Source organism: Rhinatrema bivittatum, chromosome 11 (assembly GCF_901001135.1).
Source record: "Rhinatrema bivittatum chromosome 11, aRhiBiv1.1, whole genome shotgun sequence".
Lineage (NCBI taxonomy): Eukaryota > Metazoa > Chordata > Amphibia > Gymnophiona > Rhinatrematidae > Rhinatrema > Rhinatrema bivittatum.
The window spans coordinates 50711293-50731941 of record NC_042625.1 but is presented as its reverse complement, the minus strand read 5'-3'; the positions used below and the strand labels follow the sequence as shown (position 1 = coordinate 50731941).

Genomic DNA, 20649 nt, shown 5'->3' with positions numbered 1-20649 from the left:
ATCCCTCCACTGCTTTTTTGTGAAGTAACACAAACTCCTGCAAAGAAAGAGACATCTAGAACCTTGCCATACCATACAGTCACAGCACTGACTCTCAGGATTCAAATAACAGCAACCTAATAAAAAAGCAGCAATGCAAATACTACACCAGGCCCTAGAACATTAATACATCACTTATTGGAGTAGCAGAACAAACTGGACTGCTACAATCCACATGCTAGCAGAAATACTGCACTTCAGTCACACACTGCAAAATGGAGACTGACTACAAATTAGAAACAGAAATACGCAGACAAAACCAAAATAGAAAGCCTGAGAAACTAGACTCTGAACAGTGGAAAACTGAAGAAAGTGCACAATATTGTCCGAACAGTAAGATTAGCATCTACATGGGAAAAACATTTTCATTGGCTGGGTTCATGCTCTGGAATACCCTACCGCAGCATTTACGAGTTCTCAAAAATAAAAAAGATTTTAAAAAATCTTTATAAACCCACTTTTTCACAATTGCCTTTCCCTCAACTTCAGCTTAATTTCCATTCCAACAGTGCAGCAATGATTTATGAGTGAGTGCCCAGTTTCATAGACCTACAAGCTATGAAAAGATATCTTATTTGTATTATTATGCAATCTGGCCAGTCCCATATTATGGAACACTATGCCCCTTGATCTAAGACTTCAGAGAAATCATAAACTTTTCAAAATAAACCTCAAAACCTGGCTCTTCAAACAAGCCTTCGATAAAGAAAACGACGCAAGCAAATAAATAAGGATAAGTGGATATAGAGCACCCAGCACACAATCTCCAGATACTACCTGGAAATTATTTTATCCCTCAGATAATCGTAGTCAACAAATCGGCAGATTGAATAGCAAAACATATACTCTCCCATGAGAATTTCATCAATGTAAATTCCATGTCATAAACCAAATAGTACTTAATGTGTATTTGTTACCGGACAATATTGGCATACTCTATGTAAAGTATGATCTTTTTTTTTATATATATATGTGCCCTATTGTAAACCATTATGACGGTAAATAGCTTAATGACGGTATATAAAAACTTTTAAATAAAATTTAAATAAATAAATCCTTGTCCTACATCTTATTTCGTAGTTCATTTTAACTGATTATGTATGCACATGCTTGCTTTTATGCATGCATTATTGTAATCTGCCCCAAACTTTGAGGGTGCGGGCTAAAAAGAATTTTAAATAAATAAATAAATTGCAAAAATTTAAGAAATGCACATTCCCAAAGATGGCATATTCCAATTGCTATAATCTCAACATTTATTTTAACTTTTGTTGTCTGATCTTTGTATTTTTCTAATCAGTTGGGCCCGGTCTCTTTTTTTCCTACTTTTCCCTTGTCGGTTATTTCCTAATTCCTTTTCAGGGTCTCTCTTCTCCTACTGTCTTTTTCTCTTCCTCCCTCATACACACACACACTCACATAGAGGCTTATGCTTTCTCTTGCAGACTTCCTCACACACACAAAATTTCATTCTCATATGCTCTCTCCCCACACACACAAGCTCACATTCTGTACACAAACACACACACACACAAGTTCTCACTCTAACATGCTCTACCATACACACACACACACACACACACACTCTCACCCCCCCAGGCTCCCAAGCTTATACACAAACACACGCACACCCAGGCTCCCATTTTTATATACACACAGACACACCCTCAGGCTTCCATTCTTATACCCAGACCGATGCACACTCAGGCTCCCATTCTCACCTATATCCACACCAGCTTCCATTCTCACTCGCACACACACTCACCCACCCAGGCTTTCATTCTCATCCCACATATACACTCCCCCAGGCTCCCATTCTCACCTCCCCCATACACCCAGGCTCCCATTCTCACCCCCAGGCTCCCATTCTAATCCACACACTCCCCCAGGCTTCCATTCTCACCCAAATATACACATTCAAGCTCCCATTCTCACCCACATACACACATTCAAGCTCCCATTCTAATCCACACACACAGGCTCCCATTCTTACACACACATTCAAGATCCCATTCTCACCCACCCACCCACCCACACACATACAAGGCCTTTTCATTCGGAACAGATAAACTCATACATCTGCCGCCGCAAGGATGGGATCCTGTGACGGCATTGCAGCTCCAACCCTCCTCTGCACTGCCATGGGGATGGGATACCATGATGGCATTCAGTCCCAGCCCTCCTCTTTGCCACCGTGGGGATGGACTCCCATGATGACATGGTAGTTCCAGCCCTCCTTTTTGCCATTACGGGGATGGGATCCCGCGATGGTATTGCTTCTTCTGAGGCCCTCCTCTTTGCCATTGCGAGGATGGGATCCTGTGACGGCCTTGCTTCTGAGGCCCTCTTCACCGTTGCGGAGATGGGATCCCGTGATGGCATTACTCCAACAGGCCTCTTCCGGTGTGAAACAGTGCTGGTTGGGTAGGCCTGAGCCCAAAGTGAGTGGGCTATGGCCCACCCATGGCTACCCCACTGGCCTGAAGTATCAGAGAGGCGGCAGAGGCTTTTTCTGTACTGGATGTAGAATATTGTTTTCTCTCTGCTTGCCACCCCCCAGATATCTGCTGCTCTAGGCACAGGCCTAGTGTGCCTAGTGACAAATCCAGGCCTGTGTGTGTGTATGATTGAGCATGTGAGAGAGAATGAACAAGCATGTGTGTATGAGCATGGAGAGAAAGCGAATGAGCGTGAGGGTATTATTGCGCATGCAAGAGAGAACAAATGAGTGTGTCTGTGTATATGAACATATGAGAGAGCACGGCTGAGTGTGTGTATATGACTGAGCATGTGAGAGAGCATGAACGAGTGTGCATGTGTGTGTGTATTGTTGACCATGTATGCAATAACTCCCTCCCCTCTTCCTGCTAATCCATGACCATCTCAGGACATCTGGAAATAATCATTTCCCAGGTATGGACAGCAGGAGATTTATTTTATCCTCATTTTTAATTGTTGAGTGTTTGATGTATCAGCTGTTTTGAAATATTTTATTGTCATTTGCAAAAGTTTAATATGAATTTTGAATTACTGGATGTTCTAGTCGTCAGTTTATTTGAAATATAATTTTTATTAGCATAGTTTTACTATTATGCTTTATATTTCTTGATTTTGTTGTTTGATGTTTTATGAGGAATGGTGATATTTCTGATTTTCCATAGTTGTACTAGATATAGAATCTGGCTTGTTGCCATTTCCAGTTCATTTTTTGTCTGCATGTTTCTATTTACAATATATGGTCTCTTTATTTAGTATTTGGTGATGGTCTGTCTGTGTTCTGCATGTGTGAACAAGGGGAGGTGTTCTGCTAGCATGTAGTTTCTGTGTTAGTGTAACTGGGTTTAAACAAGGTTTGGATAAGTTCCTGGAGAAGTCCATAAGCTGGTATTAATCAATTTGACTTAGGGAATAACCATTGTCTTACTGGCATTGGAAGCATGGGATCTATTTAATATTTGGGTACTTGTAATCTGGGTTGGCCACTGTTGGAAACAGGATGCTGCAATTTCTTATGTTCTTATGATCTATAGCAGCCTGGCTTGTCTGTTTTAGAGCCTGGTGTAATATTTACAGTGTTTTCTGTTCATAGGTAGGTTCTTACTGTTTGTGTTCTGGCAGTCAGTAGTGTTTTGGTATGGGAGGTTTATTATTTATTTATTTTATTTATTTAACTTTTAATATACCGACATTCATAGGGCATATCATGCCGGTTTACAAAAAACTGAAGCAGGTAGAAAATACAATGAACAAGGGTAGGGGAGAAGGGGAGCAGGCAAGAAAAAGGTGAGAGGTGGGCAGGGGAAGAGCAGCAAGAAAGAATAGGGCAGAAGGAGAGAGAGGAACAAACAACTTGATAAATATAATAAAAGGAACATAATTGTAACTGTTTTAAAATTATAAATTAAGGCAAAGTATTCATTTACAATAGATCAGTTGTATGATTAATTGATTGAAGGGGGAGGGGGGAGAGGGAGGCGGAAGAAGAAGGAAGAGGTGGGAGGGGGAGATAGGGGGGCAGGGAGGGTGGGCTAGGGAGGTAAGGGGAGGCTGGGGGGTGAAGGGGGGGAGGACGGTGATGGAAGGGGTAGGGAGTGGGCTAGGTTTGATTGGCTTCTGACTTTCTGAGGCTCAGAAAGTCTATTCATGACTTTCTGAGGCTCACGCCTACAACCAACACACGTTACCATAAGCCTAATACCATATGGGTTCCAAATGCCTTTTTAATTTAATTTTTTTTTGCTATTTATTAATTTTTCAATGATAATAACATACATTGAATAGAAAAAATATAGCATATTACAGAAATCATTAATTTCTCACTCATTAAATTATAAACCTTCATTTATATATGCTCATTACTAGCCCTCAACTAGTGGAGGAGATCCAGCACAAGGAGACAACTTTCTTATATAAAAAGGTAATAAACCTAAACATAATTCACTTTTAAAGAGGGGTAATATTACTTCTTAAGACGGACTGATTCCTAATAAGAGGTTACCAGACAATCACCAGATTAAACTTTAACATCTGCATTTTCTACTTCTTTTGCAGGGTTTTCTGGTTGGCACCACAACAATGCATGTTGTTGGCAGTGCTATGTTTACCTCAGAATGTCCTTGTTCATGTAAAATCTGGTATTATAAATGCATTATTTGTAATTGTGTGTGGGGAAGGTGTGACTGTGAGGGGGTGACACCTAGTGGCTGGATTGGGGGCCTATGATTGCAGGGTTCTGAAGAGAGCTCTGGTGCATGGCCCCCAGCCTAGGACTGACACTGCAATGTCTGGGGTAAATAAAGTTGGGAGAGGCTATAAAATAAGAGGGAAAAAGATCTCTAGTAGTTGTGAATGAAGGCTCATGGCTCTAGGATCTTTGTACTGGTTTGGTTCAGATTGAGCTGGAAGCCCAAAGGAGCAGGATGAAACCGCTGGATCAAAATAAAAATCAAAACCCCTTCCATGTAACAGAGTCTCCTAGTCCCTTGGTCTTGTATGTTGTGTTAAGGGTGAGGGCACACTTTTTCACTTGGCGTTAGGTGCCATATGGCCTGGCTACGGCTCTAGTCACTAGTGAAAGAATACAAAATACACATGGATTAGGCCTTTTAAATTAGAACAGCACTGGTGCTGAGTTCCTGCCAGGTTACCAACCTGGAACCTTTCTGAACTGCTTTTCCCCACTGCAGCAGTAGTGAAAGGCAGAAGCCCCAACCTGGTATTGTGTTTTAGGGGTGAGAGGGAGTGGGGAATTACCACTGTACAGTGCAAATTAATGTATCAACTGCACAAGCTCCAACCACTAGATGGCAGTGTAAGCATAGGACCTGTGGCTAAAACTAGCACATATGCAAGGTCAACCCTTGTAGATGACCAGCTGGTTCTTTTTCGCCCCCCCCCCCCAGTCAACACAAGCTGGCTTTTCTGTCTGCTGCTCCTCCTCCTCCTGTCTAGGTCGATGTGATGCAACCGCCAAGGAACCACTCCAGTTGCAGGGCCCAGTGCAGGCACACAGTTGAACTTGGCAGAGGCAGTCCTGTACATTAGGTACCAGCAGGCCCAAGTGAAATGTTTGGTGTCGGGCCTTACATTCCTCATAACCACAGATGACGTTAGTAATGGACGGTGAAACTCCCATCATTCTCAGTGCTGTCAAAGTGACATCAGTGTGGCCTGGCTCTTCCCGTCCAGGTGCACTCCATCTCTCCAGAGGCCTCCCACTCATCCATGCACTGGAACTCTTCAAACGCTTGCTTGGGTCCAAAAATAAACCCGCACTGTTATTCTGGGACATGAACTTCTGGATTTTATTTTTAACTTGATCTGTACATAAACAAAAAGTAAAGATTTAAAAACCAGAACATCCTTTGATATTTAACCACAGAATTCCCCCAGTAAAGACTGAAAGAAAAAAACATTTTCCTAACTGATTAGGAAAGATTGCTGGAAGAGATAAAAAAAAATATTTCATGTGTTCCTAATTATATTGCTCATTAGAAGAGTCGCATCAGCATTAAATCAGTCATGTGGTTTCCCTTCAAAACAATATAATGAAATGACTATAAATATCAGGGACAGAAAAAGAAGAACCAGCAGGCAAACGTCAGCTAGTTTATAGCACGGGACTGAGGAGGGGGAGGCATAACAAGAGCAGAGACCCCCATCTCCCTCTTCTCCCCTACTAGTTACACTGGCGGTATCCCTTCCCATACACTTCCTTTTCATTAGTTACACTGTGTAACTACCCTGCACACCCATCCTCTCGCCATTACTTTCTATCCCCCATTGGTAATGCTGTAAACCCTCCCCCACCCTCCATCTTCCCTGCTAGTTACACTGTATAATATTCCTTCCGCCGAGTTATGCTGTATATACACAACACTCTGCCTCCATTATGATATACATAAACCCACTCCCAGTTACACTGTGTATCACCATTCCCCTTATACTGTATATATACCCTCTCACAGTTACACTGTGCATCTCCCTTCTTACTTATACTGTATATACACCCACTCCCAGTTACACTATATATCTCCCTTCTTACTTATACTGTATATATATACCCTCTCACAGTTACACTGTGCATCTCCCTTCTTACTTATACTGTATATACACCCACTCCCAGTTACACTATGTATCTCCCTTCTTACTTATACTGTATATATATATACCCTCTCACAGTTACACTGTGCATCTCCCTTCTTACTTATACTGTATATATATACCCTCTCACAGTTACACTGTGCATCTCCCTTCTTACTTATACTGTATATATACCCACTCCCAGTTACACTATGTATCTCCCTTCTTACTTACACTGTATATACAATATCTCCCTTCTTACTTATACTGTACATATACCCTCTCACAGTTACACTGTGCATCTCCCTTCATACTTATACTGTATAAACATTACAATCTCTCACAGTTACATTGTGCATCTCCCTTCTTACTTATACTGTATATATACCCTCTCACAGATACACTGTGCATCTCCCTTCTTACTTATACTGTATATACAATATCTCCCTTCTTACTTATACTGTATATACACCCACTCCCAGTTACACTATATATCTCCCTTCTTACTTATACTGTATATATACCCTCTCACAGTTACACTGTGCATCTCACTTCTTACTTATACTGTATATACAATATCTCCCTTATACTGTACATATACCCTCTCTCAGTTACACTGTGCATCTCCCTTCATACTTATACTGTATAAACAATCTCTCACAGTTACACTGTGCATCTCCCTTCTTACTTATACTGTATATACACCCTCTCAGTTACACTATGTATCTCCCTTCTTACTTATACTGTATATATACCCTCTCACAGATACACTGTGCATCTCCCTTCTTACTTATACTGTATATACAATATCTCCCTTCTTTCTTATACTGTACATATACCCTCTCACTGTGCATCTCCCTTCTTACTTATACTGTATAAACAATCTCTCACAGTTACACTGTGTATCTCCCTTCTTATACTGTATATATACCCTCTCACAGTTACACTGTGAGAGGGTATATGGAACAGCTTCCCTATGAGGAAAGGCTGAAGAGATTAGGGCTGTTCAGCTTGGAGAAGAGACGGCTGAGGGGGGATATGATAGAGGTCTTTAAGATCATGAGAGGTCTTGAACGAGTAGATGTGACTCGGTTATTTTCACTTTCGAATAATAGAAGGACTAGGGGGCATTCCATGAAGTTAGCAAGTAGCACATTTAAGACTAATCGGAGAAAATTCTTTTTCACTCAACGCACAATAAAGCTCTGGAATTTGTTGCCAGAGTCAACAAGCACTGTCCGCTCTTCGGACAGCACCGTTGCTGTACAATAAAGCTTCTTTCTTCTGTGTCTGCTTACTCCAGAGTTCAGCCTATTGCTGTGGTTCCCCACAGGGCCCCTCCCCATGGGAGTACTCATCGCCACAACGACCAAGGTCCACGAATATGCCTCAAACACAACCCCATGTTGGCATTGCCCTATTAGAGTGTCTATCCAAATGACCAGTAATTTTGTTCTTCAGAACAGCTTCTACCATTTTGAGCAGCATCGATGTCCAGCTCCCCTGTCTGTAGTTTCCCAGATCACCCCTAGAACTCTTTGGGGCTGATTTTAAATTTTGCGTGCGGGGTACATTTGTGCGCGCTATCCGGTGCGCACAAATGTACACTCGATTTTATAACATGCACGTGCTACCGCGCACATGTTATAAAATCCGGGGTCGGCGCGTGCAAGGGGGTGCACACTTGTGCACCTTGCACGTGCCGAGCCCTAGGGGAGGCCCGATGGCTTTCCCCGTTCCCTCCAAGGCCGCTCCGAAATCGGAGCGGCCTTGGAGGGAACATTTTTTTTGGTTCCCCCCCCCCCCTTGTTTCGTAGAGTTACGCCTGCCTCTGGCAGTTGGCTGTCGGCACGCCAGGCCCTGACACAGGCTGCGTGTCGGGGCACTTGGCCACCCCCACGGGCCACAACGCCCCCGGACCGCCACCATGCCCACGGCCCCGCATCTGGACCGCCCATTTTTTCGAAGCCCCGGGACATACGTGGTAAACAGGAAGCGAGAGTTTATCCCATTAGCAGAGACCTTCATTTGCGGTTTTTTTCCCAGGAACTTATCAGGGTTTATTATAACAAGGACAAAAGCAGGAGAAAATCATTTAAAAAATGACATTTTTCTGGTTAAATGTTTAAGTTTATTTTGGTGGACCGAAGCCAGGACAATATAATATGAAACAGCTTTTCCCACCCACTCAGTAGCATCCCCATCCCCTGCCTCGCATGTCCTTCTCTCTCTCCCCACCAACCCTGTCGGGAATGGTCAGGTACTTTACCTTTACCAAATCCTTTAGTTTGTAACACTCTCCCTATTACTTATTATATCTTTAGTGAAGCTGAAAATGAAATAACCCTGTCCCCAGTTCCGACGTACGTGTCTCCTCCCCTTCAGTGACGCTCTCTAGCTCCTCCCACACACTAGCAAAAGCTATTCCGCACCCTGATTGGCTCAGCTCAAAATACACGTGGCCTTTTGTCTAACAACAATAACAGTAGGAAATAAGAGCCTTGACCCCGCCCAACTGAGGCTCTCCTGTAAACGTTCTCTCTCATTGGCTGTTAGGAACGTCACTCTTTCATTTTCCTCCTTCCTTCCATTCTCACTCTCCCAGCACAGCGCTCTTCTCTTCCTTCTTCCGGGGCGAGAGGTGAAAGGCGGGCGCTTCCAGTTGATTGGTTGAACTCTGAAGTCTATCCCAGACTCAGACTTTCTTTGTGCCTCTGATTGGCTGGTGGTAACTGTTACGCAAGACGAGAGGCGGGCGCAAAAGAGCCGGAGTGGCAGCTAGGTTGAAGGGCCGGCAGATGCGCGTGTCCTAGGTCCAGCAGTATGGCTTACCAGGGCTTCGCCCAGGAGTACATGCAGATCCCGGCCGTGACCAGGGCCTACACTACTGCCTGCGTGCTCACCACTGCCGCTGTGGTAAAGACACGAGCGGAGCGATAAGAGCCTGGGGCAGCAGGTGGTATGGCTGCAGGAGGGCATTGGAGAAAGCATGCAGAGTGCAACTGAATCAGGAGGTGGAGGGGTCTGGGTGCATGCATGAAGCGGGAGGGGGCTGTCTGAAGGGAGCTGGAGAATATATGCACCGTGCGGACATAGGGCTGGAGAATGTATGCATGGAGCAGCTGAATGGGGAGGGGGTACATGCCTGGGAACAGGCTGCATGAGGAGGGTTGGATAATACATGTACGGTGCACCTGAATATGGAGAGGGAGGTGTACATGCATGGGGCATTGCTGCATGTAGAGGAGGGATGTGTGACATGTTTGGAAAGATGTCTTTTTACTTTGGCCCTCTTGTACCACAGACGGTTGTTCTATATTTTCCGGACAGGTCGAGCTAGTTCAGATTTTCATTAATCCATAGATGGAGTTGTAGTACCACTTTTCTGAGGAAAATCAGGATTGTAAAGCCCCCATGCATACAAAGGCATAAAACTGAATAAATGTCATGAAAAAAAAATGAAGCTAGCTGGCAACCTTATCACATTTCTTTGTCTGTTAGCCCTATTCATGTCTTGATGCTGAGGGCTACCATTCGTGTATGTAGCTGTCCAGTTTCCAGTGCCCTGACTCAGCTTCCACAACTCTTGTGTGTGTTTGCTGTTGAGCTCAGCACTATATACAAATAAAACATGGTACGTAGAGGCAGGGAGGGCTTAAAGATTACTGGAAGATAGGCATCCAGGATTAGGAAAAAAAAAAAAAAAAAAGAGTTCTAACTTGAGTAACAGGTGTTTGCAGGCAATAACTTGGCAGAGATTTGTTACAGGTGCCTGGTCATGTTCAAGGTAAAGACCACAAAATAAATAGAGTAGAAAATATAGAGAAAACTTAGGTGCCAGCCATAATTTTTGTTGCCAGTTTGTTCTTGCTTTTTAGCATAATTTTATGAAAATGCATTTAACTATTTTATTTTTTTGTATTCCATTTAGTCTGCTCGTTCTATAAAAGTCCAGGGGTGGGGGAACTTTGCAATGATAATACAACAAATTCTGATTTATAACTTATGGAATTAATAAAACAAAAAGTAAGCATTAACACAGGAAGGGGGCTAGCAGGCAGATGGCCAAAGCGAGAGTGGAGGAATGATAAGAGCAGTAGGGTGAGAATCAGGGTTCAAACCCTACTGCTTTTGCTTGGGTGAAATGATTTGTCCAAGGACACTTTTTTTTTTTTCTCAAGTACAAACTTAAGCCATCTGAGCCAGGGAAATACCTCCAGTATCTGAATGTAACTTGCCTTGAGCTTGGGTTTAGAAAGGCAACTAATCAAATCTAAAATCCAACTAACATAAGCATGGTGCTAATACTCGCACACTGGAGAGCAGATGTGTCAAGCAATCCCTTTGTACATCTCAACCTGTGCTTAACTCTTTTTTCTTTTTCCCTCACAGCAATTGGAGTTTATTACCCCATTCCAGTTGTACTTCAATCCAGACTTGATTTTCAGGAAGTTCCAGGTCAGAATTCTGGCCACTGAAGTCTACAGCTTTGTTTGCCATTCCTCAATATAACTAGCTTGGGATATTTCAAGCAATGCACGTCAGAAGGAACAGGGATTACATTTCACTGGGTTCAAGGTGGCAACACCTGTTACTGTGCCAGGAATGAATGAGGTTCCTTGCCTACAGTTGTTTGCAGCCCTCATTCCGTCTTGCTTCCTTTTGGCAAAAAATCAGGCTTGGAGTTGGATGCTGAACAAGCATGCCAGTATAGATGGTGGAGGGCAACCTGTAAATCTGTGTAACTCCTTGAGACCTCGCGCGTGGTTTCTGCTTCCACTAGGTCCCTCTCGCTACTCTCTTATTTTGTTTTACAGATCTGGAGATTGATCACCAACTTTCTTTTCTTCGGGCCTCTGGGATTCAGCTTCTTTTTCAATATGATCTTTCTGTATCCTTTTCTGCTGCGTACTGCAGGCACACGTGGACACCTGCCTGAATTGGTTCCACGCCCTGTATGAGTCAGTTTCTAATTTTCATATCCTGCAGACGTGGCAGCTGTCCACATTACTGCTTCTCCAGGCTACTTTCCTATACTCGGCCCCCTCAGGTACCGATACTGCCGCATGCTGGAGGAGGGATCATTCCGAGGAAGGACAGCCGACTTTATCTTTATGTTTCTCTTCGGGGGATTTCTCATAACAGTATCCTTTCTGGTCCCAAGATCCTAGTTTAATTGATAACTAATTTCTGTTTGTATAGCATCTTTCATCCCAACTTGTACCATTATCCATGCAAGACAAATGAAGTTCACTGGCTGAACATTGCCTGCATGTTTGTAAAACACTGCTAGGTCAGAGATTGGATTGTATTAATAGATACAGTGGCTTGCAAACGTCTTCGACCCCCCCCCCCCCCCCCCGAATGTCAGCAGATTTGTGTGGATTACAAATGACACACAGATTGGTCCTGAAAGTATGTTTATTGCAAGCCAGTAAGCTGAAAGTACATTTTCAAAGGCATAATTCATTATTTCTCTGCATTTTTTTGTAAAATAAAATTAAACACTGAAAAATGCTGCTTGCATAAGTATTCAACCCCAGTGCTGTGGAAGCTCCAAGTTCACACAGATGAAAGATATTGCCCTAACAATTGGCCTCTACCTGTGACTCATTAAAAATAGCTTTTCTGGATAAAATACTCCCTAATTCCAGTACCATTGGTCAGACTGTGAATCTGAAGGAAACTGTGAAAATGAAGACGAAGGGCATTCTAAGGAAATTAAAGATAAAGTTATTGACACGCACAAGATAGGAAAAGGCTACAAAATAATATCCAGTGAGCATAGTTGGATCAATTGTGAGGAAATTGAAGCTGCTTCATACCACCCAGACACAACCTAGAGAAGGCCATCCCTCAACTCTCAGCATCAGAGCAAAGAGGAGACTTGTGAGGGAAGCCACAGAGAGGTAAACGATCATTTCGAAGGAGCTGCAGCGTTCAGTGCCTTAGAATGGAGTGGATGTGCACCAGTCAACCATATCAAGAGCTCTGCCAATAACTGGCCTGCATGGGAGAGTGGCTGGAAAGAAGCCATTACTGAAGAAAAAACACATTAAAGCATGTCGGGAGTTTGCCAGAAAGTGTCAGAGTGATCCAGCTAAAACATGGGATAAGGTTTTGTGGTCAGATGAAACAAAAATGGAGCATTTTGGCCAAAATTCAAAAGGCTATGTGTGACACAAACCTAACACTGCCCATTTCTCAGCAAACACCATCCCAACACTAAAGTTTGGAGGTGACTGTATCATGCTGTGGGGATGGTTTTCCTCAGCGGGGACTGGGAATCTTGTTAAAATTGAAGGACGGATGGATGGTGCAACATACAGGGAGATACTGCAAGGCAACCTGCTAAATAACTAAAATTTGGGAGAAAGTTCACCTTTCAGCAAGACAATGATCCCAAGCATAAGGCAAAAGCAACACAGGAGTGGTTGAACAATAAAAAGGTGAATGGTCTACAGTGGCCAAGTCAAAGTCCAGATCTCAATCCAATCGAGAATCTGTGGCACTGTTTGAAAATTGCAGTCTGTGAGCGTCATCTAACCAACCTGAACAATCTGGAACAAACCTGCCAGGACGAATGGGCAAAAATCACTCCCAAACAGTGTGCAAAGCTGGTAGAAACTTACCTCAACAGACTTAAAGCTGTTATTGCAGCAAAAGGTGGTTCTACCAAGTACTAATCTATGCAAGCAGTATTTTTCCGTAAATTTTTTTTTTATATACAAAAAAATGCAGAGAAATATTGAATTTGGGCTTTGAAAATGTACTTTAAGAGCATACTGGTTTGCAAGAAACATATTACCTGGAGCAATCTGTGTAAGTGTCATTTGTAATCTACACAAATCTGCTGCCTTTTTAGGGAGTCCACTACCTTTTGTAAGCCACTGTTTTTTTAATTATGTATTTTAACTATATTAATTTTTATTTTCTGTGTTTTTGTATTTTATTGTTAGATGTATTGTGTTTGTAAACTGCACTGGGCATTCTTCTGGTGGACCAGAAACTGCGGTACATACAAGCTTTGATTTAATTAGACCATAAACCGCTAATTGTTGGGTAAAGTGACGTAAAGGAAGTTCAGTGGCTGGTGAAGCTGAATTCTGCCTCCCATCAGCTCACTCGGTTTTCTTCTTTTATGCCATTTTGCTAAGCAAGAACCACCTCACATAGCAAAGTTTTGTTTTTGGGAAGAGGGCAGGAAAAATCTTGCTTACAAAGGGCATTCTCAGGCAACCCCGCACGTGCCGAACAGTATTGGTTAGCACAGTGGAATAACTTGTTTCTGTTTCTTACGTCGTCACACTGAATTCTACAACAATTTTTTAGATAATGTAATTCAGTATCCCAGTTCTACAAAACCTAACAATATCCCAGTATATTTTAATATTAAAAGTTTCCTAAACATGGAGTGTTAAAAAGAGGGGGTTTAGGCATATATATATATATATATATATATATATATATATATATATATATATATATAGTTTGATCATAAATAAATCTGTACTTTTTCATTAATTTTGAAAAGAATAATGGTAGAAAAAGTCTAAATGAGCTCCTTCATTCTAGCCCCTTGTGATTCTTGCACTTTGGGTAGAAGAGAACAGATGTATTCCCATTCTCAGCCCAACCCACGTCTTTCACCTCTCCCTAACACTGCCCTCCATGTTGGTCTCAAGTATGCCCAGAATCTGTTACAGTTCTGCTCCCTACCACTTCCACTGGGAGGCCATTTTGGGCCTTCTCATCTTCCTCTGAGCAGCACCCAAGACCCTGTCCATGCCTTCTTAAATGTAACACAGTTTTAAGGTTAATGAACTGGGCGGGGAGTGGATGAATTGTTTTGGTGAATATTTTGTAATTGTTATTTATTTATTTATTTATTTATTATGCTTGCTTTTGTAATCCTCTTTGAGTTAGTTTAGGCTAGAAAAGGTAGAATATAAAAAATATAAGAGAAGCCATACAAGGTCAGACCAAAGGTCTGCATCCTGTCTCTGACAGTGGCCAAAGAAGGTCACAAGTACCCAGCAGGATCCCAAAATAAAAACAATTTTAATTATTTAGATAATTGATTATATTTACATAAAATCATAAATTACAAATTGTATAATTTTTGCTTTAATATACTTTTGTAGCATATCAGGATTTAGCACATGGAAAGTTGTTAACTGTAGAGTTATAAAGTATATTTGAGCCTAATAAAGTCAGTGTCAAGTCAAAATGTATTTTCCTAGTGCTGACTGATCATGTAAAGGATGTCTAACACACATCTTATGATCTGCTAGAGACACCTTTCCCTTCCTGAACCTGACAAACTGAAAAATAATACCACATCTTAAATCCATCATAAACTGCAATTCTAATTACTATGGTCCTTTTTGGTTTTCAACCAGACTGTTGTAATGTAATGTCTCTCTTTACCCACCAGAGGACTAAGGACATGGTCTGTGCCCTGCCACCGAGTAAATGTACAAAAGGACACTGGGATGAGACCAGCAAGCAGGTAGCAAGAGGCCCGCTATCTCTCTGCAGCCTCTTCCAGAAAAAGCCCTCATGAGAAGCTGAGAGGAGGGAGAACTGGGTCAGATTGAAAAGTATTTGCTTGCCACTGGGGGGCTCAGACCAGTTCCTGTGGAGAGCTACAATCTCCAGAGCAAAGGGTGTTTGGGTTGAATGTGAACGTGAAGTGGTAGGTGCAGGAAAGCAGAAGTAAAGGGAAAAGACAGTGTAATGCCTAAATAACTGCAGGATATACAGAAAGCAGCACAGAGCTGACCACGAGACAGTGAGAAATTGTTCCTCGGGCAGTGTCTGGTGCACAGCTTGTGCTTCTCCTGCCTATGGATATCAGGCAGGGTATGCACCTAATAGTGGTGGGGCAGACTGATTGTTCTTTGTCTACTTTGGGGGAATCAGCAAAGAACAGTCATGCAGCAGGGGCCAAATAAGAGCGGAAAGGTGCTCTTTTGTTTTTGTATGGAAGAGATGCGAGGGCTCCTTGACTCGGTAGCTTTCAGCTGTTTGGTCTCTTTGCCAGTCTCTTCTTCCTGGGCCAGGCTTTCACCATCATGCTCGTCTACATCTGGAGCCGCAGGAACCCCTCCATTCGCATGAACTTCTTTGGGCTGCTGAACTTCCAGGCTCCTTTTCTCCCCTGGGTCCTGATGGGCTTCTCCCTGCTCCTGGGCAACTCCATCCTGATTGACTTTCTGGGTAAGAGGGCAGACAGGTCCCAGGGCAAGGCTGAGAGCCCCGAAATGCTGGCACATCTCCCCAGGATGCCTGCTGTCCCACACGAGAGAATTTTATAAATGCAGTGCTCTCTTTAGAACAAATTAAGAATATGGGGGGGCTGCTGTAAGTCTAATCCCAGTGTTATCATGGGTTGGGTTGGCTTCCTGCTCGTTTGGTAGAAAGTGCAATCCTTGTACTATAGCCACAAGCATAGAACATTTCTGTTGGGTGTGAGCTCCAAAGCAACTTGAGCGGTTTTCTGTTTCTGTGGAAGGATGGTGTGGCTGAGGCAGCTCCCATTAGTAGTGTAGAGAGGAAAGTCCCTTCTTTGCTGCCAGGGGTCAATCAGTGGCAGCAGGAGAAGGCTTGGACCTCACTCAACCAATCAAAGACTGTTAGATTGAAGCCACCTTGATTTGCTTTCTTTAGGGATCATTGTGGGCCACATGTATTACTTCCTGGAAGATGTATTTCCCAACCAGCCCGGGGGGAGGAAATTACTTTTAACTCCAGGATTTTTGTAAGTATAATTCTGCTTCTTTTTTTTCCCCCCACACCTCCCCCTTATTAACAATTTAAAACTGCTGCAGGTCTCTGCTGAGCTCATGGGCACAAGGGAAGGCCAAGCACAGCCTACAGCGATAGAAGTGAGCATAGCTTCTGCTGCACTGTCTGGCCAGGGCTACTAGGCCTGCGCCTAAGACAGCAAATCTCCGGCACAAAATGCTGCTGTGCATCCAGGCGACAGCACACCAGTGCCTGCCCCAATTACAGCACAGTAACGTGTCCCAGTAAAAGAAAGCAGAATTTCACAACCCCACAGGCCCTGTGGAGCCAACGAGGGTTACAGAAGTATCAGTCCAACCTTCATGAGCCAGAGGCTGAATCCAAAGGATGGGCTGCATAGAAAGGTGGGGAGACTGGCAATGCTCGTACCTCACACTTTGTCTGATGCCCTGCAGGAGGCTGGTGTTTGACGTGCCAGAGGAAGATCCCAACTACAACCCTCTGCCGGAGGATGGGATCGAGAGGCAAGAGCAGCAGCACAACGCACAATAGAGGCAGAGAGTCAAGTCCAATTCCCTCACCTGTACTGGACATCGCATGTTCTTTAAAGATACAGATCCTAGGAGACAAAGTCCGCTTTATCAGCACGATCCAGAAAGTGGCATTCACCGCTGACCCATGCCTTTTAGAAAGAAACTAAAGCCAGTATTTTGATTTGTAGCTTCGCTGTGGGAATGTTTCTTTTCTAAAAGTTCTGTTTAAAGAAGAAAAGGCAGTGAGCTTTGAAAGTTGTCAGCATACAGAGTGGAAATACATTTCTCAGGAACAAGAGGATATAAACCATCCATCGAGGCAAGAGTGGTTCTTTGAACAATTTTACTTGAGGATCTATTTAGAGGAGTACTGATGGGTCTGACTTTGGATTATTGGCTGCTGTTTTATGGAGAAATGTAATCAAATTATGTTTTATTATTATTATTGTATATTGAGAGATACCCCAGCTTGAATTAGGTAAAGGTGGGAAATCAGGAATAAATGCGTACATACATAAGATGTCCATTGAGCCCAGCATCCTGTTTAATATTGGGCCAAGTACCCAGCAAAGCCCCCAGAGTAGATCCACTCTGTGTGTCTCAGTCCCAGGCCATACGATTGTGTATGGACTTTTCCAAGCCTCTTTTAAATCCACTATGCTATTAACAGCTTAATTGTGCATCGAGTGAAAAATACTTTCTTTCTACGAGTGGTTTTAAATCTGCTGCTCATTATTTGAAAGGGTAAATAACCATTCCTTATTTAACCGTAGCACTCCACTCATTCTTAAAGCGCTACTGGTACATATAAAAGACCGTCCCTATCCCAGATTTTAGAATTTAGTTGAGACACGCATACATGACAAAGGAGAGGCTGTGAGAAGTGTATTTATTGAAGAAATGTATTTAAAAGCAGCCTCAAAGAGCTGAATTCTTAAAGTAGATTTGAACATGGCTGGAGAGAGAGGACGAGACACAGATTCAGAAGTCTAATCAATGCAGATGGCACAACCTGGTGAAGAGAAGGGCACCGTGCAACTTACCCAATGAATGCAATTGACAAGGATTGGCATAGGGAGAGAGAAAGGAAGAATGGCAATGAGCTGCAATGTGAATGCATTAATTGGTGAGTAAAAGAAAAACTGTATGCAGAGGCAGATGTTGAGCCAATGCAGCGACTTGCAACAAGGACTGACGTGGTCATACATAAGTGATGCAGCTGAATTTTGAATAAACCTCCATCATATCCTCTCTAAAGAGCCCTAACCTGTTTAACCGTTGTTGTCAAAAGAAAATTAGGTTCTTACCTTTGATAATTTTCGTTCCTGTAGTACCACGGATCAGTCCAGACTTCTGGGTTTGGCCCCCCCTCTAGCAGTTGGAGACAGAAGTTTACAAACAAAAACTCCACCTATATCTAGGCTGGTGCCACCTACAGTCCGGCAGTATTACTTAATGTCAGAGCAGGAAAATCACAAATCAAACTGGCTAACGAACCTTCTAACCAGTCCAACAGAATCCTCATTACCGGTTCTCAACGCCCAACTGGGAAAACGAACCAGAGATACAGATAACAGACAGAAAAGGAGCAAAATATCAAACAGACAGCAGCACGTACACTATGGCCTCTCCCGATAGTAGCACTTATCCGGGTGGGACTCTGGACTGATCCGTGGTACTACAGGAACGAAAATTATCAAAGGTAAGAACCTAATTTTCTTTTCCCTGTACGTACCCGGATCAGTCCAGACTCCTGGGATGTACCCAAGCGCACTTCACCTGGGATGGGATCCGGAGAGGCCCACTAAGCACACCTTCTCCAAACCCTCCCGCACCGGGAGCCTTGACATCCAAACGGTAGTGCCGGGAAAAAGTATGCAAAGATTTCCATGAGGCCGCCCTGCAAATCTCTTCCACCGAGATATGTTGACATTCTGCCCAAGAAGTGGCCTGAGAGCGAGTAGAATGGGCACGCAGCCCCAAGGGCAGGGACCGACCCTGCAACATATACGCCGAATTGATGGCCTCTTTCAACCATCGCGCAATAGTAGTCTTGGACGCCGCATTGCCCCTTCGAGGACCACTCCAGAGCACGAACAGATGATCGGAAACCCAAAACGCATTAGTTACCTCCAGATAAAGTAACAGGACGTGCCGCACATCCAATTTACGGAGGTCCTTAGCCAAAGGATCCGAATCATCGAGTTGCAAGAACGACGGTAACTCAACTGACTGGTTGACATGGAAAGAAGAAACCACCTTGGGTAAGAAGGTTGGAACCGTACGCAAGGATACCCCTGACTCAGATATCCTCAAAAAGGGCTCCCTGCACGACAAAGCTTGAAGCTCGGAAATCCGACGCGCCGAAACAATGGCCACTAAGAACACTACCCTTCAGTGTCAAATCCTTCAAGATGGTTTTGCGAATAGGCTCGAATGGAGCGCCACACAAGGCCCGAAGAACAAGATTCAAATTCCAGGATGGACAAGGCTGACGAATCGGAGGCCGCAGATGTTTCGCCCCTCGCAGGAAACGCGCTACATCAGGATGAGCCGCCACTGGTTTCCTGAATCAAACCACGTAAGGAACCCAGCGCCGCCACCTGAACCCACAAGGAACTACATGAAAGACCCTTAGACAAACCGTCCTGCAGGAACAGAAGGATATCCGGCACGGTCGCTCACGTAGGAACCACGTCCCGGTCCAGACACCACGATTCAAACAACTTCCAGACCCTAACATAAGATAAGGAAGTAGACGTCTTCCGGGAGCGTAATAGAGTAGCGACCACCGGTTCCGCGTAGCCCTTAGATCTCAGCCTTTGCCTCTCAAAAGCCAGGTCGCTAGACAACAGCGATCGACCTGGTCGAAACACACGGGTCCTTGGTGCAGAAGGTCCGGAACATACGGGAAACGGAGAGGCTCCTCTACCGCCAGGTTCAGGAGGTCTGCGAACCACAGGTGCCGTGGCCAATTGGGCACCACCAGAACAACGTCCGCCAAGTGTGCCTCGATCCGCCGCAACACCTTTCCTATGAGTGGCCACGGAGGAAACACATAGAGTAGTACGTCCGTCGGCCATGGAAGAGCCAGAGCATCTACTCCCTCTGCTGCTGTCTCCCACCTTTGAGCAAAAAACCAAGGCGCTTTCGCATTGCGGAAGGTTGCCATCAAATCGATCGCAGGTGTGCCCCACCGAGCACAAATGAGCCGGAAGGCATCCCACTAGCTCCCACTCTCCTGGATCCAGCCAATTTCGGCTCAAGAAATTGGCCTGAACATTGTCTACCCCGGCTATGTGGGAGGCTGCGAGACAACAGAGATGACGCTCCGCCCAGGCGAACATGAGACGAGCTTCGGACGCTACAGCCTGACTCTTGGTTCCCCCTTGTCGTTTGATGTACGCCACCGTGGTCGCGTTGTCGGACAACACTCTGACTGCCCTGCCGCGAAGGAGTGGTAGGAACTCCAGAAGAGCCAGCCGAACCGCTCTGGTTTCCAGACGATTTATGGACCACGACGCTTCTTGAGGTGACCACTGCCCCTGTATTGAACGCCGTAAGCACACCGCTCCCCAGCCGAGCAGACTGGCATCCGTGGTAATGACCGTCCAAGACGGGATCTCTAAAGGAACCCCACGACTCAAGTTGGCCGGACACAACCACCAATCCAGGCTGTCCCTGGCTGCCAGAGTCAGGGGCAGGGGCAGATGAAATTCTTCCGAGACCGGGTTCCATCGGAGAG

At 44.2% G+C, this 20649-nt stretch overlaps 1 protein-coding gene across 1 annotated transcript; it reads left to right on the top strand.

Annotated features, from left to right (window-relative positions):
- Positions 1 to 9347: 9347 nt before the first annotated feature.
- On the top strand, positions 9348 to 17424 carry DERL3 (derlin 3). The gene is made up of 7 exons (XM_029571515.1): positions 9348 to 9537; positions 11014 to 11079; positions 11439 to 11512; positions 11672 to 11765; positions 15648 to 15843; positions 16294 to 16384; positions 16827 to 17424. The coding sequence occupies exons 1-7, from the start codon at positions 9445 to 9447 to the stop codon at positions 16921 to 16923; spliced, it is 711 nt and encodes a 236-aa protein (XP_029427375.1). The 5' UTR covers positions 9348 to 9444; the 3' UTR covers positions 16924 to 17424.
- The last annotated feature ends 3225 nt before the right edge of the window (positions 17425 to 20649 follow it).